The following is a 21,091-nucleotide window of genomic DNA, read 5'->3' on the forward strand; positions in this document are numbered from 1 at the left end:
TGCTTTTAAACTTTAGAGCAAAAAACCTTTAAAGCAAAAAAAATGGTTATTCCACTGTAATTATGTGTGTATGGGAGTAGCACGTTTGGATTTTTGGTGAGACATTGGTATTAGTGTGTTGAGAGCTGCGTATTTGAATAATGAGAGCAGCAGTATCGAGTTGTGATAGAAGGAGAAAGTGTCAGCTGTGAGAGTCTTGGTCCGTCTGCAAGGAAAGGGGGAGGTGAAGTGACAGTAATATTTGTTTTAAACACATACAAATGTAGCAAATAGTAAACCTTCGCTAATCTGGCCTTTTGTAAACAGACACGCTTGAGAGAAGATTTCTTTTTACTCCAGAGAAGAACATGGAATTTGCAGGGAAGATAGTCCCTGTGAAAAACATCCCTTTTCTGTCTCAATTATGTTATCATTCAGAATCAGGTATATGGCCCTTACTGGTTGTCCTAGGATTTATTCTAGCTGCATCTGTTTAATTGGATAGATCATTAACGCGTGTTTGGTTTCCCAGAGCTGCCTTAATGGTGAGGAGCAGAACTTGTTGACAAGTGCAAGAGTAAATACAGTGGGAGGGACTTGTAGGAAATTCGTTTCTCCCCATTCTCTTTTTGACTAGCATCTGTAGAGCTCTTGCTTTGGTCCAGTTCTGTGGCATGAAACCCAACACACAAATCCAGCAAAGATGCCTCTGTCTCAGTTTCAGGAGAAAGTGGTTCCTCGATTTTGCTCCATGCCACTGTTCACTGGGAGGCAAAGGGCTAATCTTTCTTAGTGGTAACAAGACAAGGATACATCTTTTGACAGCTCACTTAAAAACTGCTAAAAAAAATAGAGTAAGAGGAAAAACTTTCACAAGATGGCATGTGTTACAGCTTCATAACCACTATGTAATCCTGTCACTTGCTGTGTCTGGGAAGTCCCAGAAGATCTACAGGAGCTCTGAGAGTTCTAGCCTTTGTACGCAAGTGCCCTTATCTTCCTTCTGTCTTGGTTTTTGAGTGCCGTAAGGGTAGCCCTTTTCATGCACCTAGAAAAAGGTGACTGTTAATGTATTGTCCCTTGCATTATGAGACCAATTTAATTCCCACTTCTCTCTTCAGTTTCTGAAAGACTTGTCTCATTGAGCGTAATACAGACTCAGAATGATATGCTAGATCGATGTCAGGCTTAACATTGCCGGATGGTGTAATAATGGAGACTTAATACAGTCACTGCTAATTCTAAGATGTCTTTAGTTTACAGTGGGTTAATGAGTTTCCAGGTAAAAATGTATTTCTTACACAGCTTTTTTTTTGTTGCATAAAATTTAATGTAAAAGTAAGTAAGCATCGCTGTTTGCAAATTGCACATGAATGCTCTGAGTCCTAAGACTATCTTCATTGAAAGGCCTCTCTCTTCCTCAAAAATGTGGCATTGTACATTGAGGAAAAAGTGAAACTGTCATGTTCCTGGGAAGTGACAGACCTAAGAAAAGTCAGTGCCCCTGCAAAGTTTTGGATATCGGTTAAATGTTGTCATCCTTGTCACTTCTTACATTTGTTAAAGCAGAGGATGAAACAAAATTCACATTGATATGAGCTGGCACAAATCATCTGAGGTAAAAAGATTTGGAGGGTTTGACAACAGGTGAACACTGAAGTCTTGATTAGGCAGCAGAAAGTAATTTATAATTTACTTCACTGCTATACTTGGTGAACTTTCTAGCTACTTTGTCAACATTAACATTTGATTTTTTAATTTGGCCTGTGGGCAGCTGGTGCCAGGAGGTAGCTGTATAGCCTCCCTGAGATGTTCACAAGTGTATGTTTGTGAAATCTGACTTGTCGAAGTATGCAAATTTATTAGGACATGGAACCTTTGGACTCTGTAAAGGAGGACTTGCTTTTTATGCCAGGTACGTTATCTCTTGGAATGGATGGAAGAAGACTTAGAAGATGAGGATGACACAGTCAGTACATCAAAACCAGAATTCTGCCATCCATTATGCCAGTGCTCAAAATGTGGGCCAGCACAAAAGGTTGGAATATTCATTCTGTAAAAAGAGTGATTTATATTCTTGTAACATAACTTTTAGCTTTAGGGACGTAGCATTAATATTGCCCAACACCTCTGTATCTGTCTGAGAAGCAATCAAATATATACAGATCTTAACAGTTCATCTGATGTCATGAAATAATTCTCTCTTGAACTGAACTGTAGAAAATTTTGGATACGGGAACAGGGTTTGAAGACTTAATATCTAATGCAGTGAAAAAACTTTGCAGTTTGCTTTTAGAACATGTGGACTGCTGTCATTAAGGTTTGGATAACTTTGAATAAAGGGGAAAAATCTTTTTCTAAGCCTCGGTTTCTCCTGGTTCTCTTTCATAGTTTACATTGCTGACTGTCACAGAGTATCTACTTATCTGTTAGTAATCAGTTTAGCAAGGAATACCTGCTAATCCTCTAATCAATGTAATGCTGATAAAGTCTTTTTGTAATTGCATGACATCTCTCATGCAAGCTCTATCTAAAACCTCTTCAGAGATTAAATGTAGTTGCAGACTTCCTTTTCAATTGGAAAGACTTCCTTTCCACTAATTTATTACTGACTGTAGAGAAGAATCAGACTTTTATGCCCTTTTTTAAAAATTATATAAGGAATGATTCTAGCTTCTTGGAAATAGAAAACCAATTACTTGCCTTTCAGGAAGAAAATGTATTACTATGTCTGTAGGTACATGTAACTGGATAGGTCATTGCAAAATAAACCAAAGCATAAATTTTCAGTGTATTGGCTACTTGGAGGTAACAGTATCCACATCACTTAACTGAGAAAATGTGAGATGGCTTAACTTCTTCTAAATTCCTCACTGCTACCTTAAGTTTGTTTTGTGCAGGCTGAGAGTATGGTAGTTGTCCTTAAATGCTTGACATTCACACTGTGCTTTATTCTCTGATAACGTGTGTCTGTGTACCCTGAGTACAGAGTACATATGCTAAAGATGGCAGAGCCTGAGACTGTAAAGTTCGTTTTATTGATAACAGGGGAAGGAATGGCATTTGCTGTGGAATTTGCTTGCCTGCTGAATTAAAAATAGGAGGAACTTGTTAATTAATCTTAACCACTGCATTGGGTAGGAATACATTTAAAAGCACACTGAGGATAGGCAGAATAAAGGTTGTCTACCACTGTAAATTTTAGGCACCTACACAGTCTGCGAGAGGTGTAAAAAAGGATGCTCTATAGTGCTGTGTAAGCTGTCTTCCAAGTGGTTTCCTTATCTTGGCTCCCCGTGGGAGTCTGTTCTCTAGGCCAGTGTTATTTCCACATGAATAAAATTTTTAGTTTTTATCCTTATTACCTTGAGCTTCATGTAGCAGTAGAATCAGTGTGTAGTGTCTGTCTCCAAGAGCATAAATGTGTGTATAAATTAAAGTAACTCATAATATTAGCGCTTACTCTCCATATGTATGAGCATCCTAACAGCTACAAAAAAACCTCTTAAGTTTTACTTCTATATCAACCTGTGCTGCTTTAGCCTCTTTTTAATATCCTGAATGCTTTGCCTGGAATTTGTCTATATGAAGCTATCATGTTGGAAGAAAAGAGAAAAATAAAACTCGTTGCTCTGTTGAAAAATACTACCAAGCTGCTCTTGTTTACTAGCTCTTTTGCTGAAGGTCTCAAATTAGGCTCTGTAGCAAAAGTTCTTGTAATGTTCATCTACTTGTTTCCTATATACTTAGCAGGTATTTGGCTGCTTTTTGGTCGACAGAAAGTAGCACGATTAATTATATAGTTTTGTTGTGTTTCTTCCTCAACAGAAATTTGCAAGGGTCTCTGCTAATGGACTGGGAGTAAATGTTTCAAACCAAGATGGTTTTACACCCTTGCATATGGCTGCGCTGCATGGACACTCTGAACTTGTCTCTCTCCTGTTGAAACATGGAGCGAGTATCAGTGCCAAGAATGCCAAACAAGCAGTCCCTCTTCATCTGGCCTGCCAGAAAGGTCACTTCCAGGTAACTGAACCGCTTCATAAATGCAAGCTGTTTAACACTTAACTGCCAACACAGAGCTGTTTTGTGAAGTTGTCAACAAATGATCAACAAGATTAAACCAGTAACAGTGAAAATTAGTTTTTTCTTTCAGAGTCTAAAATCTCCAGACAGAAAGGGGATATTTCAACTGAAACAGTTTCAATAGGCACCTTTTCTAAAATAATTGTTTAGTGAAATAAAAATAATTGTTTAGTGAAAGTGCTGCAAATAGCTACTGTCATACATCAGTCCCTTCTGTTCAAGGAGGTTATGGGTACCTCTGTTGATGATGCAATAGGCTTAGTATCTTCAGTAGCCACAGTATTAAATATTTACTGTTAACTTCAATGGAGTAACTCATTAAAATAGATTACAAGCCAAGTGGAGCTCTGAGGGTAGCAGATAACCTCATCCCCGACTTAAAGTCAGGGAAGCATAAGCTATGAAGAGGGGATATTAATTCAGGAGGGAGAGTAAATGAGCAGGGAAAAATAACGATTATGACAAAGCAGGTGCAGACAGACAAATGGAAATATGCAGAAAAGTGGAAAACTAGGGTTTTAAGAATAAGGAGCTGAGGATTGCAAGAGGAAAAAAAATGAGAGAATTGTGGGGAGTCAAAGCACTAGGGAAGTAAGAAGAAAACGAGAATACAACTCAAACTTGTAGGTTAATGAAGGTTAGTTTATGACGTAATTAGAGCATAAAGAAGGAGAAAGGATACTGTTGCTGGGGTGGTTTGGTTTTGATGCTTTGTTAAGTTATTATGTATGTTTTTCACATAGCTTGAGTTTTATTTTCTGGCCTTTCAGTTGCTTAAGGTGTTTTTTTTTTAAAAGGGTGTGGTAAAATATGAAAATGATATGTATGGTAGGAAGAGGTGCTTGTTGTTATCATCTGTTTGACAAAGATGAGACTTGTTTTCTCCATCCTTGTTTCTTCCGTTTCTTTTTCATTCTAGGTTTCAAAAGCATACTGTTTGTTTTTTTTAAAGGAGGTGGGGCTTTCACTGCATGATTCGGGTTAGCTGGTATCTTAAAGAGTTGTTACTTCTTTCAATAGGTGGTGAAGTGTCTGATGGATTACAATGCTAAACAGAATAAAAAGGATATATATGGAAATACTCCTTTAATTTATGCATGCTTGAATGGTCAGTATGAGACTACTGCCTTGTTGTTACAGGTGAGAACACCGAAAACAGAATGTTCGGAATAGTATTTCTTACGTGATAATTTGTGCTTATCCAGTACTCAGGATCAGTATTTTTAGTTACACATTTGTCTATCAAAATTACTCGGGGGAAAAAATAAGAGTATTTGCTATCTTATTCCTTTTAATCCCTTCCCTGCATGGTGTTTTAATAGGTAAATATTACTTTACTACTGTACAGCTAGCTGTTTTTATGGAACTTTTTTGTAGCAGATGTTAGATTTTCTTGCTTATGATTCTGTCGCATAGGGCTTTTTGGTTTTTTTGTGATTTGTGGTTTTTGGTTTTTTTTAAGTATCTCTTAAACTTGGGATATGTAGTAGATACATGTAGAAATTAAATTAGCTGATCCATGATATCGTGGCTATGAGAGAGGAGGAAATATGATTAGGTGGCGTATTTTTGAACCGGTGATTGCTAGCATGTGCTTTCTGTGTTCATATACAGCTACAAGGCCTCTGTTGCATTGTTCTCTTTCATACACTGAAAATAAAAGGAGAGAAAAACAGAATAGTGATGTGCTATCTCCATTTCATGCTACTCTGTCTTTGTAACTTCATTTTTATCTTGCTGTCCAGCATGGAGCTGCTGTTAACCTTTCTAATGCCAAAGGAAATACAGCACTGCATGAGGCCGTGATAGGAAAGAATGAAGCCCTGGTAGACTTGCTACTTCAGAATGGTGCGATGACAGACATAAGGAACGAAAGGAACTGTACCCCTGCAGACTGTGCTGAGCCGGTGAGTGCAGAAAGCTCATTTCTAAGGTTAGATTTTCCTAAAGTTCCACATGCATAACGTAGGAAAGAAAATAAATACATCTGTCACAACAATGCTTGCCAAGAGTTCTGTATTTAACAATGAAGTGTGATAGAAAGACTAAGATGCCTGTTTATTGTACAATGTACAATATGATACCTGTGGTATATGAAACCTGTTGTGTTTCTGAAATAAGTTATCCTAGACAAAAAGGTTGAGTCTAGAAAGAGTGAAAGCACATATGTGAATGAAAATTACATTAAAATCTATGCCATGTAATGGCAGAGAGAGCAGAATAAACATTGAAGGTAGGAAAATTAACACCTTTCACTAATGAGTTACACTGCTAGCAATCTTCCTTGTTCCACCCACCGTTGTTTGCCCTTCATGCCTTCTGATACCTTTTATCTTGTCATTGATAACTCTGACCTTCCCCTTTATTAATAGCAGTAACATAACATGTAATATTAAATTATAAATAATTATTTAACTCTTTCAATTATTTGATCCATGGTCCCTATCTTTATATGCTTAAATAGGCTCTGAGATGTAGCATAATGACCAGAAAATTGTGCACTGAATCAATTTTAATATGTGTATTACCATTTAAGCTGAAATTAGCTTAACCATTACAGTTTAAAATAATAGGTCAAGACTACAAAATCATCACTCTGGTACAGTGCAACTTGTGGAACACTGATTTTGTCCCTACTCAAAATGATACAATTTAAAGTTTGTATTTACAGTGAGGTATCTTTGTGTGTGTTATGTTCATTTTGGCAGCAATTAATTAACACACTCTGCATAGACTAGGATCCTAAATTGTACTGATGTTTTCCTTTTTCTTTAATAATGGTGAAAATGGAAACTTTTAAAAATAAGAATTCAAGTATCATTAAGCTGCTGGAAACAGCACCAAGCTATGTACCTACAGCAGCAGAGAGAGAAAAGGAGTGTGAGCAGCATGCTGCTATGAAGATAAGAAAAAAAGGTACGTGTCATATTTCCACGGGTATGAATGAAAAGGCATTTAGGAATTCCTGTGTGACTACATCAAATATTTTATATAATTGATTTACAAATAATTAAAGAACAGACAACTATTTTGCATATTTATTACAGGTGAGATCTGAAATACTAAAACTAAATGCAGCAGACTTCGTATTATATTCATGATATTGCTGCAAACTTAGTTTTCACTTTTTTGGTGCTTGGGGGGGAATTTTATATACAAAAGCATTTAAAGTTAAAAAACATGCCACATTTGAGATTATATAATTAACCATGTAATAATTGTTCATTTCAGTGCAAAGTAAAACAGATTAAATCACCTCTAGTTGTCATTTACATTGCCCTAAAACAGGTTAGGGAGTAACTCTTCCATTATTTCTGCCCCATAACATGAGAGACAGTAACTAAGAGCTACAAAGGTAACTTTTGTCTAAACAATTAAGCACGGTTTGCAAAAGAATGTCTTTCAGTAAACAGCAGCGTATAGTACAGTCTAAGCAGGTATGTTGAGAGACATGGTACAGTTTGATGATACAGCTCAGCTGGGGTAATGGTTTATTGCCACTAAAAGATTTGTTGTTACTCACCGTCCATCCTCGTCTCCTCCCCCTTGCCCTTAGCTTCTGGTCTTGCTTATCAACTGTTTTCCTTATGCTGGTCCGGCAGTCAGATGGCTTTTCAAGCTGATACAGTTCACTAACATAGGGTAAAGGGTGTAATGAGTTTTGTGCTGAGCTAGACAACTCAGCATAGCAAAGGACCTGCTGCCACCAGAACTGTGTAAAGAAGACAGTGAGGCTGCATGAGCAGGAGTTAGGGAAGATGAGGAGCAGGAGCGCCCATTTCAGCATCCATGAGTTTTAGTTAGGCTTTTCAAAACTCAACTCTTGCCTGCTTCCCTAGGAAAGATTGTGAATGTAATCACAGTATGCTGATGCCAAAGATTCATATACTCCTTTCAAATATTAGGAGAATAGTTCTAGAAGACCAATAGAATACATGAGTAGGTAATAATAATGAAGAGGTGGTATAGCATCCTTGTGTTAACTCAGGTTTGTAAAAAATTGGGATTAAGGACCTCAAAGTCCAGAATTACATGGTCTCTTCAGAAGCTTGGCCTGTCATGCTAATCTTGTGCAGAACGCTTACTCCTGCAACTTAAAATGCTTTAAAATTTCCAAAGATAAATTGTGACTCTGATTCAAGTTACTGCTATTATAGTTGTATGGTAAAATTTTAAATCCGATGTTGCTAGATACCACTTTTCATTCAGAACTGTGGTTTTTTTAATTCTTAAGTGTGACTCAGTTGTAATTTTAGCTTCCTGTTCTTTTAAACCCCTAGTGAATTCTAAGCCATGTGAGAAAGCCGATGATCCCATAAGCAGACAACTTCAACTGGTCCAGTCAATTAACAGATTTAACAAGTAAGCACAGAAGCTTCCTCAGAAGTACCTTTATTGTTTCCCATAAGCAAACAAGAAATACCACTGTTTGTAAAGCCCAAAAGTGGGTCAAGCATTTTTACACATCACATATGACTAATTTGACAGTAGATGTTAATCCTCCGAGGCATGCACATTCATGTCACCAGACAGGTGTTCTAGGCAGGACATGCTCATTGGTGCTGAACAGCAGTGATGTGCTGGGCAGTGGGAGGGAAAAGCTGGCCGGTGAAGGAGTGCTTGCAAACGTATTCAGAATTGGTTTTGCACTAATACTTGGTGTACCATAAACTAAGAATTCGAGAGCCAGGCTGCCTGAAAAATATTATTTTAGTGCTTCACTCAGTGGTTAGATTTTGCCTATGATCTTTTTAAACTTTAATGTGTATTCTGTGATCAAATAGAGGACTTGCTGGTAGGCTGTCATTTGGCGATGTGGCAGGCCATAGCCTTGCTGTGGTGAGGTAGTGCCACCTTGTGGATTTTTTGTGATCGACTTTTGTGGAAAGATGAAGGTAAATTTAATGTCTTGAAATTATTTTTTTAGAACAAAACATTTACGGAGAACAATAACAAGAGATAGAAGTGTCCCTAATTTTGACTATCAGTTATTGCATCAGGTAAGTGGAAATACTTTTTTGAATTATTTGTATGATAAGGTAAATCCAGTTGTTTTGTCTGTTATTAATATAGATACGTATAACAGGAAAGTTTTTTTACTGGTGGTGGTCAGTGAATCCCAAATGTTCTGACCTGTTTGCTAAATTGCTAATGTTTCATCATTTTTCAAACTTCAATGGTGTTTCTGTAACACCTCTTAAAACATTCTTACTTTTAAACCTCCTAAGCCTCTTATTAAAGGTTTCATCTCTGTCATGTTTTCTGTGTCATGTCTTGCAAAATGTAGGTTATACCACGGCTTGAAAAACTCTGCAGCTTATCAGAGCTGTAGCCAAGCAGAGATGCTATTTACAAGAGAGAAATTTTTCAGTAGGTTAAAATTGAGGGTTGCATGGTAAGTCCGCTTGTAGGAGGAGATTGTTTGCATGGGTGACAGCAAACTGTATGTTGCGTTGTCAGTTGCGGCGCAAATACATGTAATCAATTAATCTGTGGTTGGGGGTGGTGTGGCACCCTACACCAGTCTGACTGTTGGATGCTGCCCTCCACCCAGAGCATCTGCTCCCTCTTCCTTCTTTACAGAGGCTTTGACTCTCCCTGGGCCTTCTGCTGAGCCATTTCAGCGTACTAAATCCAGAGAAAAAGACAACCTATTCAAAACACAACAGTTTCCAACCAGGGTAGTTCAGTAGCTGCCCGTTATTAAATCAACATAGCCTTGGAAATGTAGACTCTGCCGCTTATCTCCATCTAGAAAATGGAATCCTGTTCGATTTCACAAAGCCCTTATGAGATTTAACATTTGCAAAGAGCCTTGAGAATGCCAAATTAATGCTATAAAACTGGGATTAATTCTTTCTAGTATTAATGATCATATCCCACTATTTAATTAAATGTGGGATTTAGATTTTATAATTGTGGATCGCTGAAGGCAGTATGTCATGCAAGTACAGCAGGTGTCAAAAAAATGTGACCATGATAGCTAGCACTTGAGCCATGAGCGACTGTTGTGGCCTTGTGAATTTACAGGTCACACAGGTCTAAATGGGTAGTGGGTTTAAACATGTATAATCTCGATCTGAAACTTTTTCAAGATTGTTGACATTGTATCAGTAAAAGGGTATCGTAATTCATTTCTGCCTGTAGTTCTTATCTTAGAAAATCTGTCACCAGCGTGCTTGGATTCTCTTTTTTCTCTTCGTTGTTTTAACGTTTGCAGAGTGGACAGTAATCAAGGAGAGCCACCCACTCTGAAAAGCAAAAATCAGGAGCAGATATGAAAATGGAAGATAAGAATAGTTGGAATGACCAGAAGGAATCTTCAGGGGCGGTGGGGAGGGTGGGTGTCCCTTCCCTGACAGAGGAGATGTGGAAGCAGGGAGATTCTGCCTCTGCTTTCAGCAGGACCTAGTCGAGCCTGTCTGTACTACTGCTTACTGGTTACTTAACGGGAAAAGGAAATGGCTGCTAATTTCAAGTACCTTAAGACTTGCCTTACAAAAGGTGTTGAGAAGAGTTAGGATGGTATTGGGGCAGTGCAGTGGAAATAAGTTTTGGAATGCCTTCAGTATCTTTTCAGTTCTGGTAATGATTTGTGTGTAGCCTGGGGCAGGTTGGCCTCATTTTGTCATCTGTAGATCAAATATCATTACTGTCCTACAAAGTGTGCTATTTTTAATGCTTGGCTGTGTTCTCAGTATAAAGAATACCCTGAAAATAATGTGATAAATGTATTCAAGAAACACCATATTAATTTTACTTTTTTGTAATGAAGAAACTAGACAGTGCTTTTAACGTAATGTTTTTCTGTCCTCACAGTTAGCCATTAAAAGCTTTGATAAAACGAAGTTAAAATCTGTTGAAATGCTGGACCAGAGCAAAGTTAAGATTATGGACACAGGATGCAGTGGTGAGTTTGTGAAACATGATGACGTGATGGAAGTTCCTCACAGGAGTAAATTAATGCATCGAAGACACACTGTTAATGTGCCACTTTCAGCAGAGAATGTCGGCGATAGTAATCTATCCAGCCCTAGAAATCCAAGTATTTCACAATCGAGAGACTGCTGTGATGACTTGCTTTCAAAACATTGACAAGGAAGCGCGAACTTGATGTCAAAGCTGAGGAACGAGGTGGTGTTAATTTCAATAACCCTTCACTGTATGTCAAAGAATTCGGTGACGCTTGCAAGCCTGCTTTCAGAACAGAATGGAAGGATGACTCTTCAGCAGCAACAGAATGTTCCTAGCACTTTCCAAGACTGAATCCTCTATTTATGTTGGAGGTAACTACACAGCCAGATCATTACTGATCTCAAAAAGCAGGGATGTACTGAGATGTAGACAGCAAAATTACTTTCCTATTCTACTTAGCACTTATTAAAAAATATATTAACAGTAAACCAAACCAAACCCTGTATTGTATTTTTCAGCCACCACTTTGTTTTTAAAAGTCTTTGAATAATTTTTGCATTTTCAGGTTTTATCACTACATTGGATAAGTATATATAAATATATATGTGTATTTATATATATAAAGATATATTGGATAACAAGGTATTTATTGCCAGAGATAACTGAAATGTCTCTATTTTTATTGTAACGTTACAAACCATTATAGTATATATTTCTGTATATTTCAGTAGCTGGGAAAACAATAGTCCATAACGTCTGCGATGCTGCATTAGAAATTTATACATGCTTTTAATGTGAAGGGATATAATCCTTGCTTATTTCTTTGCAATGCTCCCCTATATTAGATCTGCAAGATCAAGTTCTTATACAGCCAAGATACTGGGAAAGGTAGAGAGCCCTTGACAGAGCTAAACTTTGGACTCACTGTTCACAGCCTAATAAAAAAACAATATGCAGAAGCAAGCATGTATAAGGACACGCAAAATTGTTCTAGGTTGAGTTTGTGTTTGTGTTGTTTTTTTTCCTTCCTCTAAAGCAAGTCATGCAAAAAATTCATGAATATTCATGATTCTGAACCTGGGCAACATCTGCAGACAAAAGTGCTGCTTAGGAGCCTGCTCTGGTCTGCTCTTTAAAAAGGTGAAATTCCAGTTACTAAGGTACTTCTCACATCAGAAAGCATTTGTTGGAACAGGCTAAATGTTACCCCATTCCTAGAGGTGATCATTGAAGAATTGAAAGTAACTATGCCATGGCTGCTTAGATTTGGACTTCATTTTCTAATTGTTTTGGTTATGGTAGGAGAATGTGTAAATAGCAGAGGCCAGGTTGCTAAGTGCAGTATTTTTTATTCTTGGCTCATCACATCCAGCTTACATGAATAATTGTATTTCTTTTAACTGTGGTATTAGTAAACTGCCTGGCAAACTACACAGCTGGAAGACATACTGGTGATCTTTTTCAAATAACTTTTTAATCTAAGGGGTAAATTGTGCAGAAAATGCACAGAGGGACATTTGGAGATGAGGGTCATGTGTTTATTTTTCTAATAATTTATGAGCTCATCTGATTTTCTAATGTGCCTTGGATTTGTGTCAAATTATGGAAAGAATAAACTAATTAAAATAACTCTTGAAAATGTTTTGAGTGCTTTTTTGAAACCATTGAGTCTTTTATGCAGATTTCCTTGCTTTTGTTTGTGTAGGCATTTGAAGACTTCATCTTGTGTCTATCTGTAAATTGAGGGTTCTGTTGGCATTTACTCTCGTGTTCAATATGACCTTCTTCCCTTCTGCATTCATGGATTACTATTATTAGGTTGTGTGGTTTTGGATTTAAGGCATAGAGATGTACAATACAGAATTGTTAGTGAAACTGAATGTTTTCACGTAACTTCCTTCTCTAGCTCTACATTCCCATAAAAAAAAAAAAAAGTAGAATGGATGTTTAGCTATTACAAGCCAAAAGACCAAGAGGAAAGAGATAGGAACCACGTTTTTTTCTTGTTGTGATGCTATAAAGATTACTGTCCTGGTTTTGGTTAAAACGGAACCAATTCTCTTTTAGTGTATCTTCCTCACAGCTAAGTTCAGAAAGTCACTGATGCTTACCCGTAGAAAAAAATAACCTAAATATTACTTAAAAAGTTTAAGATACAAGTAAACTTTCATAGATCTAATTTGCAAACTTAATACTGGTGATACTACGCTACAGAGTGTAAGTACAGAATATACTGCTGTAACTACTTGAACATGAATTAGCACAATGACACTAAGGTCAGTATAAAGTCTTTTTTCTTAATCCTTAAACAGTGTGGTTGTAGCTTGGGAAGCAAGTTTTAAGATGGCTTATTAAATAACTTTGAAAAGGGTTAGAGAGGAGTATCAGAGGATGTGAACTCTGAATTTAGTTGTTTTTTTTTCTATTGAAAACAAATTTTGAATACAACAGGTTAAGGAAAACAACTTGTTCACTACTGTTGTATTTTAAGCATAAAGTATTTTGTTATATTCTACGCAAATGATGAAACAGCTGCAACACTCCCAAGTTTCAGCCTTGATATGAATTGTTATATAATTATTGGTTAATTTTATTCAACGTTTAAGAATTGGCCAAGTGCTACAGTAATGCCTGCCTTTGAAAAACTCCCCACCCCCCCGGCCCCCAAAATGAAATATAAAATTTCCAGGGAGAAAAAAAGAAAACCAAAATGTAGTCACTTACTGCAGACTTAGTGCATATTACCTACTGTGTTTTTTAACAAAATCTGTATTGTGAATGTGAGGCTACTTAAGTGACCGAGTCATGCTTCAGTTTTATGCAGCGTTCAGTCCAGATTAAAGCTTATTTCCAAGCATTTTTGATGTATAGCATACATAAAAAAACCTCAAATGCCAAACAGTTCCATTATAATCTAAATGATGGAAAGATAATGACTAACAAATTACTTAGGTAAGTGAAATAGTTTGCAAGTTTCCTTTGACATACTTAACCAAGATTGTAATTGAAAAAATACCTTAATATTCCAAGCTACGATGATCAAAGGCTAAACTGGAATAGGATTTGAAGGGAGCACCCCTGGAAGCCTCCCCTAGCAATGTGTAGTGCAAATATACTGAAGTCAGCTTCACGACACCTCTGATTTGTCTGCAAAGCATATTACTGTACAGTCCAGTTTAATCTCAAAAGGTTGTAAGTTAAAATAAATCTAGAGCATTACTTCGTTTTGACAACGAAGATCCTGGCACAGCCTTTTTAGAAGAACAGCAAGACAATAAAGCTTATGCTGTTATGAGTAGAATTTGAAGAACTTGGGAATGGGAAGGTAAAGCATGAATGCTTAGGAGCTATCTGTAACCCTAACAGGAAAACGTCTAAACCGTCTTATCACCACACCTTGGCTTGAAACTCTTCAGACTGGTGAAGGGTCACTAGTCTAAAGAAATTTAGCAGATACCCAGGATAGCAGTAAAGCTAAGGAATCCTAATTACACTCATAAACAAGTAAAATGCCCAGTCTAGTCCAAATGAAACAAAAATAACAACTGTTTAACTACTTTTTAATGATATTCACAGAGATGAAAAACACCCACTAGTGCTCACTCTGAACAATTTTATTCTGTTCCAAAAAACACTGCAGTTGGGATCATACACATTCCTGTTAAATTATGTCAGAAAAGGATTTTGTGGTAGTGGAGTGCTTATTCAGCACATTACAGTATTTATCCTATGTATTTCCATAACCATATTTTTTGAGTAAGTGTATAGTACAAGTTCAGTTTTACTTTATGCATGCAGGAGCTGCAGAAAGGTCTTTTTTTCAAGGTAAGAAACACTCCAGCCATTTGATAAAAATGGAGGTAGTTTTAAGAATATATGATACCAAGTGTCTGAACAGTGCTGCATTACACAGTTAACTTGCTCTTTTTGAGACAGCTTGTTTATTTCATAGGGGAACAGTTCAACTGTATGCCGGTTACAATTTCTTTACACAGATGGCCTGATACAAAGTCCTCTGCGACAACCACTTCTTTGATACCTTCACTTTATTTTATAAATTTCCAGTAAGTACTTGAGGGCCAGTGAGCTGCTGGCTAGGTTTCCTTCGGGGGCTCAGGAAATACCATTTCTAACACTTCTGTGATTTAGAGACTGGGGATAAGTCTTTAAACTCCTAGAGGGAGTGGCTGTTACCAGCTTTACGCTTAGCTCCTCCTTGTGTTACGGTATCTCCAATAGCAGCAAGTTAAGTGTGTGCAGTTGCTGAAGGCATAGCTTACACACTGAGTAAGGGGCAACAAAATGTTCATGCTAACAAAGCGGTGGGGAAACTCACACTGCTCAGGCCTCTTATACTACAAAAGTTTAAGTTACAAAATCCCCTCTTCAGATTTATTTTACAAGACAAGTTAATTTGTTGGCCTTTTTATTAAAAAAAATAAGCGTAAACATTTCCAGATCTTGCATTCTGCCTGATAACAGTATCTTGCCTTTTCCAGGCCTTTTCTTTGGCAGACAGTCTTACAGTAGTATTAATAATCATCCTCTTCATCAGAATCCAATACTTTCCTTCTGTTGAACTACAATAGAAATACATGAAGTGAAAATAGAATGGTCCCAGTAAATCCAACATAGAGCAAACAAGCCTTTCGCACTTGACGCATTTGACAATGAATACGTTACATAGGAGCAGATCACTCGCCCCACCACGACCCACGCCTGCCAAGTTCCCGCCTGGCATAATGGTACAGGACAGACACAGGGTAGTCTGGCTCACAACAGAACACCGATATCCCAGTGCCAATATGTGCAAATTTTACTACTGATAAGGACCTGCTATGATTTAATCCCAGTACTCAGTGTAGGTAAGAGGTGGCAAATACAAAATTAAGTTCTACCGTGAACTGAAATGGTCCAATACCTGCAATTTTTCTGCTCTATTTTATCACAAATTAAAATTACATTTTAAAATGAAGCTTACCTTTACTGTTGTTTTCTTTTCTGTTTGCAGACTCACTTTTTCAAGTATTTCTATCAAACCTTGTTCCGATACCTACAAAAGCAAAAGAAAAACCATATAAATGCATTCCGAGAGGTGCTCAGTATCAGACAACTGAATCACACTTTCTCTTCTTATAAAAGGTGTTTGATGGAATTGTATAATAGTATTTAGAAGCTCTCAATTGCCTTTTTCAGTCATTTAATTAACAGATAGTAAAAACTCATTTTTTTTTGAGTGAATTAGGTTTGAAAACAAATGCATGCGAGAAAGAATTAGAAAAATGTAACTCACCTTTCCAGCGAGCTGTCCAAATCTTGCCATCTGTATAAGATAATTCTCTACTGCTTTTGCTTTGTCTGGTTTCACAAGTGCTAAATTGCTTACTGCAACAAAAACAAGCTCTGCTTATTTTGTTTTAAAACATAATCAAATACCTTCACTAGTAACTAAAAAGTGACAAATTTCCCTACAAAACAATCTTCTTTGTGCCAGAGTCACGAAATAAATTGAAAAAGACATTTTCATTTATATAAAATATACAAGACCATTATTTCCTACTTTTAAATATTTGTTCATATTTCAGTGAACTACTTTTGACTTTCACTACTATTGCTACTATTAATTAAAAAAAAAAAAAGTTGGTGAACATTGAGATGTCAGTTAACCTTCCTCTCAAATCACTGATACCACCGAGTGAAAAGCTGTAATAGTTTTATCTTCCCATCAACAATGATATTTTTCTAGTCTAGTCTCTATATAAGCATGTGCTTGATTTGAGCAGCACTAGAGTACACTAGAAGACAATTTTTTATTAGTAAATTTTTGGGATACTTACATCTTGCACGAGCTGCTTGATCGAGAACTTGAGCTAAAATAGTATTTCTTATCTCTGCCTCCCTGTAATAAAAAATAACCACGCACTGAAAGTGAGATTTCAAATACGTAAAATAATATGCACAAAACAGCCAACTGCAGAAGACTTCCAATTCATGAAAGTAACTTGAGGTCCCTTCAAACATTACACTCACATGATTGCTTTTCATAGCATTTTCTGTCATGAGTAGCTCTACATCTGTTGACAAAATTACATTGCTGACAACAACTTCCAAGAAATCAAGATAGAATTTACTACTTGCACCTTATTATTGTTTACTACTGCATCTTAAAAACAGAAGCCACTACAGATCCTGCATTCAGTTCCACGTGGAATTCCAACAAAGGCAGTGTATGGTAGAGCAGGTGTAAGGGCTAGTCCATGCAATTGCAAGACAGAACCAAACCTGATTATTTATTTAGAATTTTTCTGTAAGTCTTCATATACTTACAATATTTGACTAAGTATTTGTAAAACTGGAATTTTAGTTTATGCCTGTAAGGTAATACAAACTTTGACTGTGTGCAAAGTCTAGCTCTTTAACCACTTTAAATTTTCCACTTAGTGCAAATACTAAACGCCATTTCCCCACTAAGCTCTGACATAAATTGCTTTTTTTTCATGTTTTTAACTGCAATAGATGTCCCAGAAAAAAAAAAATCAAATCAACTAGGAAAGCGTGTTCCCATTACACTAACAGAGCCAAACTCATCACGCAGACAAAACTCCAGTTTGGGAAGGGTTCTGCCACGATTCAAGATTTTCTTATGGCCAGTTCTGAAAATCCATGGTGTCTGAGCTCCAGAAGCAGATGACAATGGCAATGATGATGCTTCTCAAACACAACATATCAAGTCACTAAGGATCATGAGGTTATTGCACCCGGCTGAGTCCCAAAATGGAAATGAGCTGCTGTTTTCCTCCATGCCCTCCCACCCCAGTGAGGGCTGAGACTGCCCGATGGCTCTGCTGTCCAATATAGTGATGGCCTGGAAGCTGTGCTTGGATCAAGCAGATTTCAGCTATCCTTGGATTAAATCTTTGATGTTTCACCTTCTTTGTGGGTGGTTTCTCCAACAACAACAAAAAAATGTATGTGAGTATTCCAAAGAAATTAAATACTGAACACAAAAACAGGGTTCAGAACAATCAGATTTAAGAGCAAAAGTCAACAGTTCTCATTTATACCTCTGTTTTGCTTCCTGTTGCGATGGATCGCCAGAAGGATCCTAAAGAACGAGATCAGAATAAATACGATCATCCAGAAACATTCCACACAGGGCAGTAGGTTTAAGTATTCCAGCAGAGTCAGTGTAAGCTAAACCTGCCTGACCACGGACGGGATCCTGAAAAAACAAATCTGCTGCCCTAGCAAATAAAAATGCCACACTACGCTTTCCTCACAAAGCAGTCATGCAAACTAGCGTGACGACTGGCACTACTGGATCTATCCAGAGATTGTTGTAGGTTTGGACGTTAAAAGGCCTTCCTGTTAGGTCTAAGACAATAAACTTTCCCAAAGCCCAGAAAACGGACAAAAGCATTTAAAACCCATTAAAGTAAGATAAGCACAAATGATACTCAATGTATCCCTGTGTAATTATCAATAGAGAAGAAAACACAATCCTAGCGTGGTATTTTGGCACTAATATAAGCAGCGGAGATAATTACTCAGAAGCAACTAACAAAAAAAGAGAAGAACCCCTAATTTCATGTTGAATCTGCACCTCGAATTTTACAGGCAACATTTCAGAGTGTGAAAGCCGAACAGGAAACGACAGAGAGAGAGAAAATGAAGCCGGCCATAGGTACAGCAGATCGCTTTGCAGGAACAGCCTGACACACTTCAGCCCCGAAAACAGAGATGACGGAACCAACTGCTGACAGGAACCCACAGAACCGTGAGCAGCGCGGAAACAGGTCGGGTGAGCAAGCGGCCACGTTCGGAGCCCTCCCAGGCCGCAGCCAGGGCACCCGAGGCAGGCAGCCGGGCGCCGGCCCAAAGCGCCAAGGAGGCCTCCCGAAGGCGCGCCCACGCCTCTCCCTCTCCTCCGCTCCCGAGAGGCGGCCGCCACACGCGTCCCAGGAAGCTCGGGCGGAGGGAGCCCGCCTTACCCCGTGCTTGGCCTGCAGCTCGGCCAGCCGCTGCTGCCGCAGCGCCTCCAGCTCCTCGTCCGCCATGGCCGAGGGGCGGTCGCGCAGCCACAGCGCCCGCGCCGTGCTGCGCCTGCGCCGCCGCTCCAGGCGCTACCAATCCACCGCCGAGCGCGCTGCCGAGCACGGAGTCGGGGTGTGTCGGAGGCCTGGTCTCGCCTGAGCAGCGAGGCTGTGCAGACAAAGCGGGGGATATTACAGCGCCTGTTTTGAGAGTTGCTGACATAAGGAGCCCGAATCGGGCCAGGTCAGGTCTGCTTGCTCTCTGGCTCCATGTCTGTGAGGACGCAGTGGAGAATCGTTATGTTAGTGTGAGGAGGAGGAGTTAGTTATGTTAGTGTGAAGACGAGTGTGGCCAGCAGGTCGAGGGAGGTTCTGCTCCCCCTCTGCACTGCCCTAGTGAGGCCCCATCTGGAGTACTCCGTCCAGTTCTGGGCTTCCCAGTTCAAGAAAGATGAGGAGCTACTGGAGAGAGTCCAGCGGAGGGCTATGAGGATGATGATGGGACTGGAGCATCTCTCCTACGAGGAAAGGCTGAGGGAGCTGGGCTTGTTTAGCCTGAAGAAGAGAAGGCTGAGAGGGGACCTTATAAATGCCTATAAATATCTGAAGGTTGGGTGTCAGGAGGATGGGGCCAGACTCTTTTCAGTGGTGCCCAGCGACAGGACAAGGGCCAACGGGCATAAACTGAAGCATAGGAAGTTCCATCTGAACATGAGGAAGAACTTCTTCCCTCTGAGGGTGACAGAGCCCTGGAACAGGCTGCCCAGGGAGGTTGTGGAGTCTCCTTCTCTGGAGATATTCCAGACCCGCCTGGACGTGGTCCTGTGCAGCCTGCTCTGGGTGACCCTGCTTTGGCAGGGGGGTTGGACTAGATGACCCACAGAGGTCCCTCCCAACCCCTACCATTCTGTGTGATTCTGTGATTCTGTTATGCCAGGTAAACTGCTGCTAGGCTGATGGAAACAGCATTGGTTTGGTACATCCATTTGTGTGTATCATTGTAGTGTACTACCATTATCCTAGCCACTGACCTTGGATTGACAGCACTTTGGCTGTGTGTCTCCTATTGGTCCTCCGATTTTCTCAAAAAAAAAAGAAGGGGCGGGGGGACAGGACTTGGTTAAGTTTCCTGCGTGTGCAATGTTGGTATTTCCCCAAGCTCTGTTCAGCTGTGACTCCCCAAGAAATAACTTACTGTGCTGTGACCACTGCTTCCAAGTTCAATCCACAGTTGGCAACCGGGACTAAGAAAAGCGTGAAATGATATGGCTTCCTACCCTTCTGCTATGAGGTCTGGCCCTGTCTCTGGAATCTAAGGGTGTGGAAAGCTGACAAAAGGTACTGACCTTGATCAGACTCAGTACAAAGTCACTCTGACATCTATTAAAACCAACTATTGCCAACAAACTCACTTGATAGATTCAGTCATGTTAAATGAGTAACTGACATCTCAAATTTTGGTGTTTCATGTTGGTCAGTCACACATTCTTATTAAAGGCTATGTGTTTTTCACACATACTTTAAGATCTAACTTAATCAAAGAAACAACTTGAACACCAAAAGCTGTTCTACTGGGATAAATAAGCCACAACTTCCTAAAAATAGAGGTTTCTATAAAGACAGAATACCAAATATTTCTGATCTAGTTTTAAAAAGTTAGAAAAGTATCAAGTGCTTGTTTCATTAATACTTTAATTAAGAACTCCTGCTGTGAATGCGGACACAATTAGTGGAGTGGAATTAATTTTCTTTGGTGCTTTCCATGCTGCATGTTCCAAATGGATAACATGAGCCTGTCAGTCCTACCTGAAAACCTTGCATCCATCCAGATAGCCTGAGAAGCATGTTTATAGCTTGATAATTTTAAAATCTATTTCAGGAGCATGTTTTTAGTGGATTTCAAGTAACGTTTTGGTTTTTACTTCCATGTTAGCAGCAGCGGGAGCCCTAGGTCTGCAAAAGAGTATTTGTTGCTCGTCATGCTATAAACCAGAAAAACAAAAATTGTTGTGTTTTTTTTCTGTGGTATGTTCTCACAAATGAAGGTTTAGCCTGTGTCGTACATCTCTGTTACTGTA

General features: G+C 38.8%; 2 protein-coding genes across 11 annotated transcripts in view; one reads left to right on the forward strand and one right to left on the reverse strand.

Annotated features, from left to right (window-relative positions):
* ANKRD27 (ankyrin repeat domain 27) overlaps window positions 1-12,606 on the forward strand; it is a 69,219-nt gene extending 56,613 nt beyond the window's left edge. For 7 of the 10 annotated variants that reach the window (XM_075433963.1, XM_075433967.1, XM_075433964.1 and 4 more), the window contains 8 exons: window positions 1,895-2,017; window positions 3,808-4,005; window positions 5,086-5,205; window positions 5,811-5,972; window positions 6,873-6,981; window positions 8,346-8,427; window positions 8,993-9,065; window positions 10,885-12,606. In XM_075433963.1, the coding sequence (XP_075290078.1) occupies window positions 1,895-2,017; window positions 3,808-4,005; window positions 5,086-5,205; window positions 5,811-5,972; window positions 6,873-6,981; window positions 8,346-8,427; window positions 8,993-9,065; window positions 10,885-11,160 (1,143 nt within the window). In that variant the 3' untranslated portion in view covers window positions 11,161-12,606. The remainder of the gene's footprint in view (window positions 1-1,894; window positions 2,018-3,807; window positions 4,006-5,085; window positions 5,206-5,810; window positions 5,973-6,872; window positions 6,982-8,345; window positions 8,428-8,992; window positions 9,066-10,884) is intronic. The other 3 variants (XM_075433961.1, XM_075433962.1, XM_075433969.1) reach the window with 2 other exon arrangements.
* Window positions 12,607-14,578: 1,972 nt separating this feature from the next.
* On the reverse strand, window positions 14,579-19,083 carry PDCD5 (programmed cell death 5). Its single transcript, XM_075433993.1, has 6 exons — window positions 18,972-19,083; window positions 18,045-18,085; window positions 16,818-16,879; window positions 16,274-16,365; window positions 15,962-16,033; window positions 14,579-15,560 (listed from the first exon to the last, which is right to left on the reverse strand). The coding sequence occupies exons 1-6, from the start codon at window positions 19,035-19,037 to the stop codon at window positions 15,513-15,515; spliced, it is 381 nt and encodes a 126-aa protein (XP_075290108.1). The 5' UTR covers window positions 19,038-19,083; the 3' UTR covers window positions 14,579-15,512.
* Window positions 19,084-21,091: the final 2,008 nt, after the last annotated feature.

Source organism: Opisthocomus hoazin, chromosome 12 (genome assembly GCF_030867145.1).
Source record: "Opisthocomus hoazin isolate bOpiHoa1 chromosome 12, bOpiHoa1.hap1, whole genome shotgun sequence".
NCBI classification, from domain to species: domain Eukaryota; kingdom Metazoa; phylum Chordata; class Aves; order Opisthocomiformes; family Opisthocomidae; genus Opisthocomus; species Opisthocomus hoazin.

Bases quoted from the DNA above. Each gene is read 5' to 3' on its own strand.
- PDCD5 (XM_075433993.1), bottom strand. From the start codon at position 19,037: ATGGCGGACGAGGAGCTGGAGGCGCTGCGGCAGCAGCGGCTGGCCGAG. The intron at 16,880-18,044 runs GTATAAATGAGA...TTTTTATTACAG, and splicing joins CAACAGGAAGCAAAACAGAG to GGAGGCAGAGATAAGAAATA. The intron at 16,366-16,817 runs GTAAGTATCCCA...TTTTTGTTGCAG, and splicing joins TCAAGCAGCTCGTGCAAGAT to TAAGCAATTTAGCACTTGTG.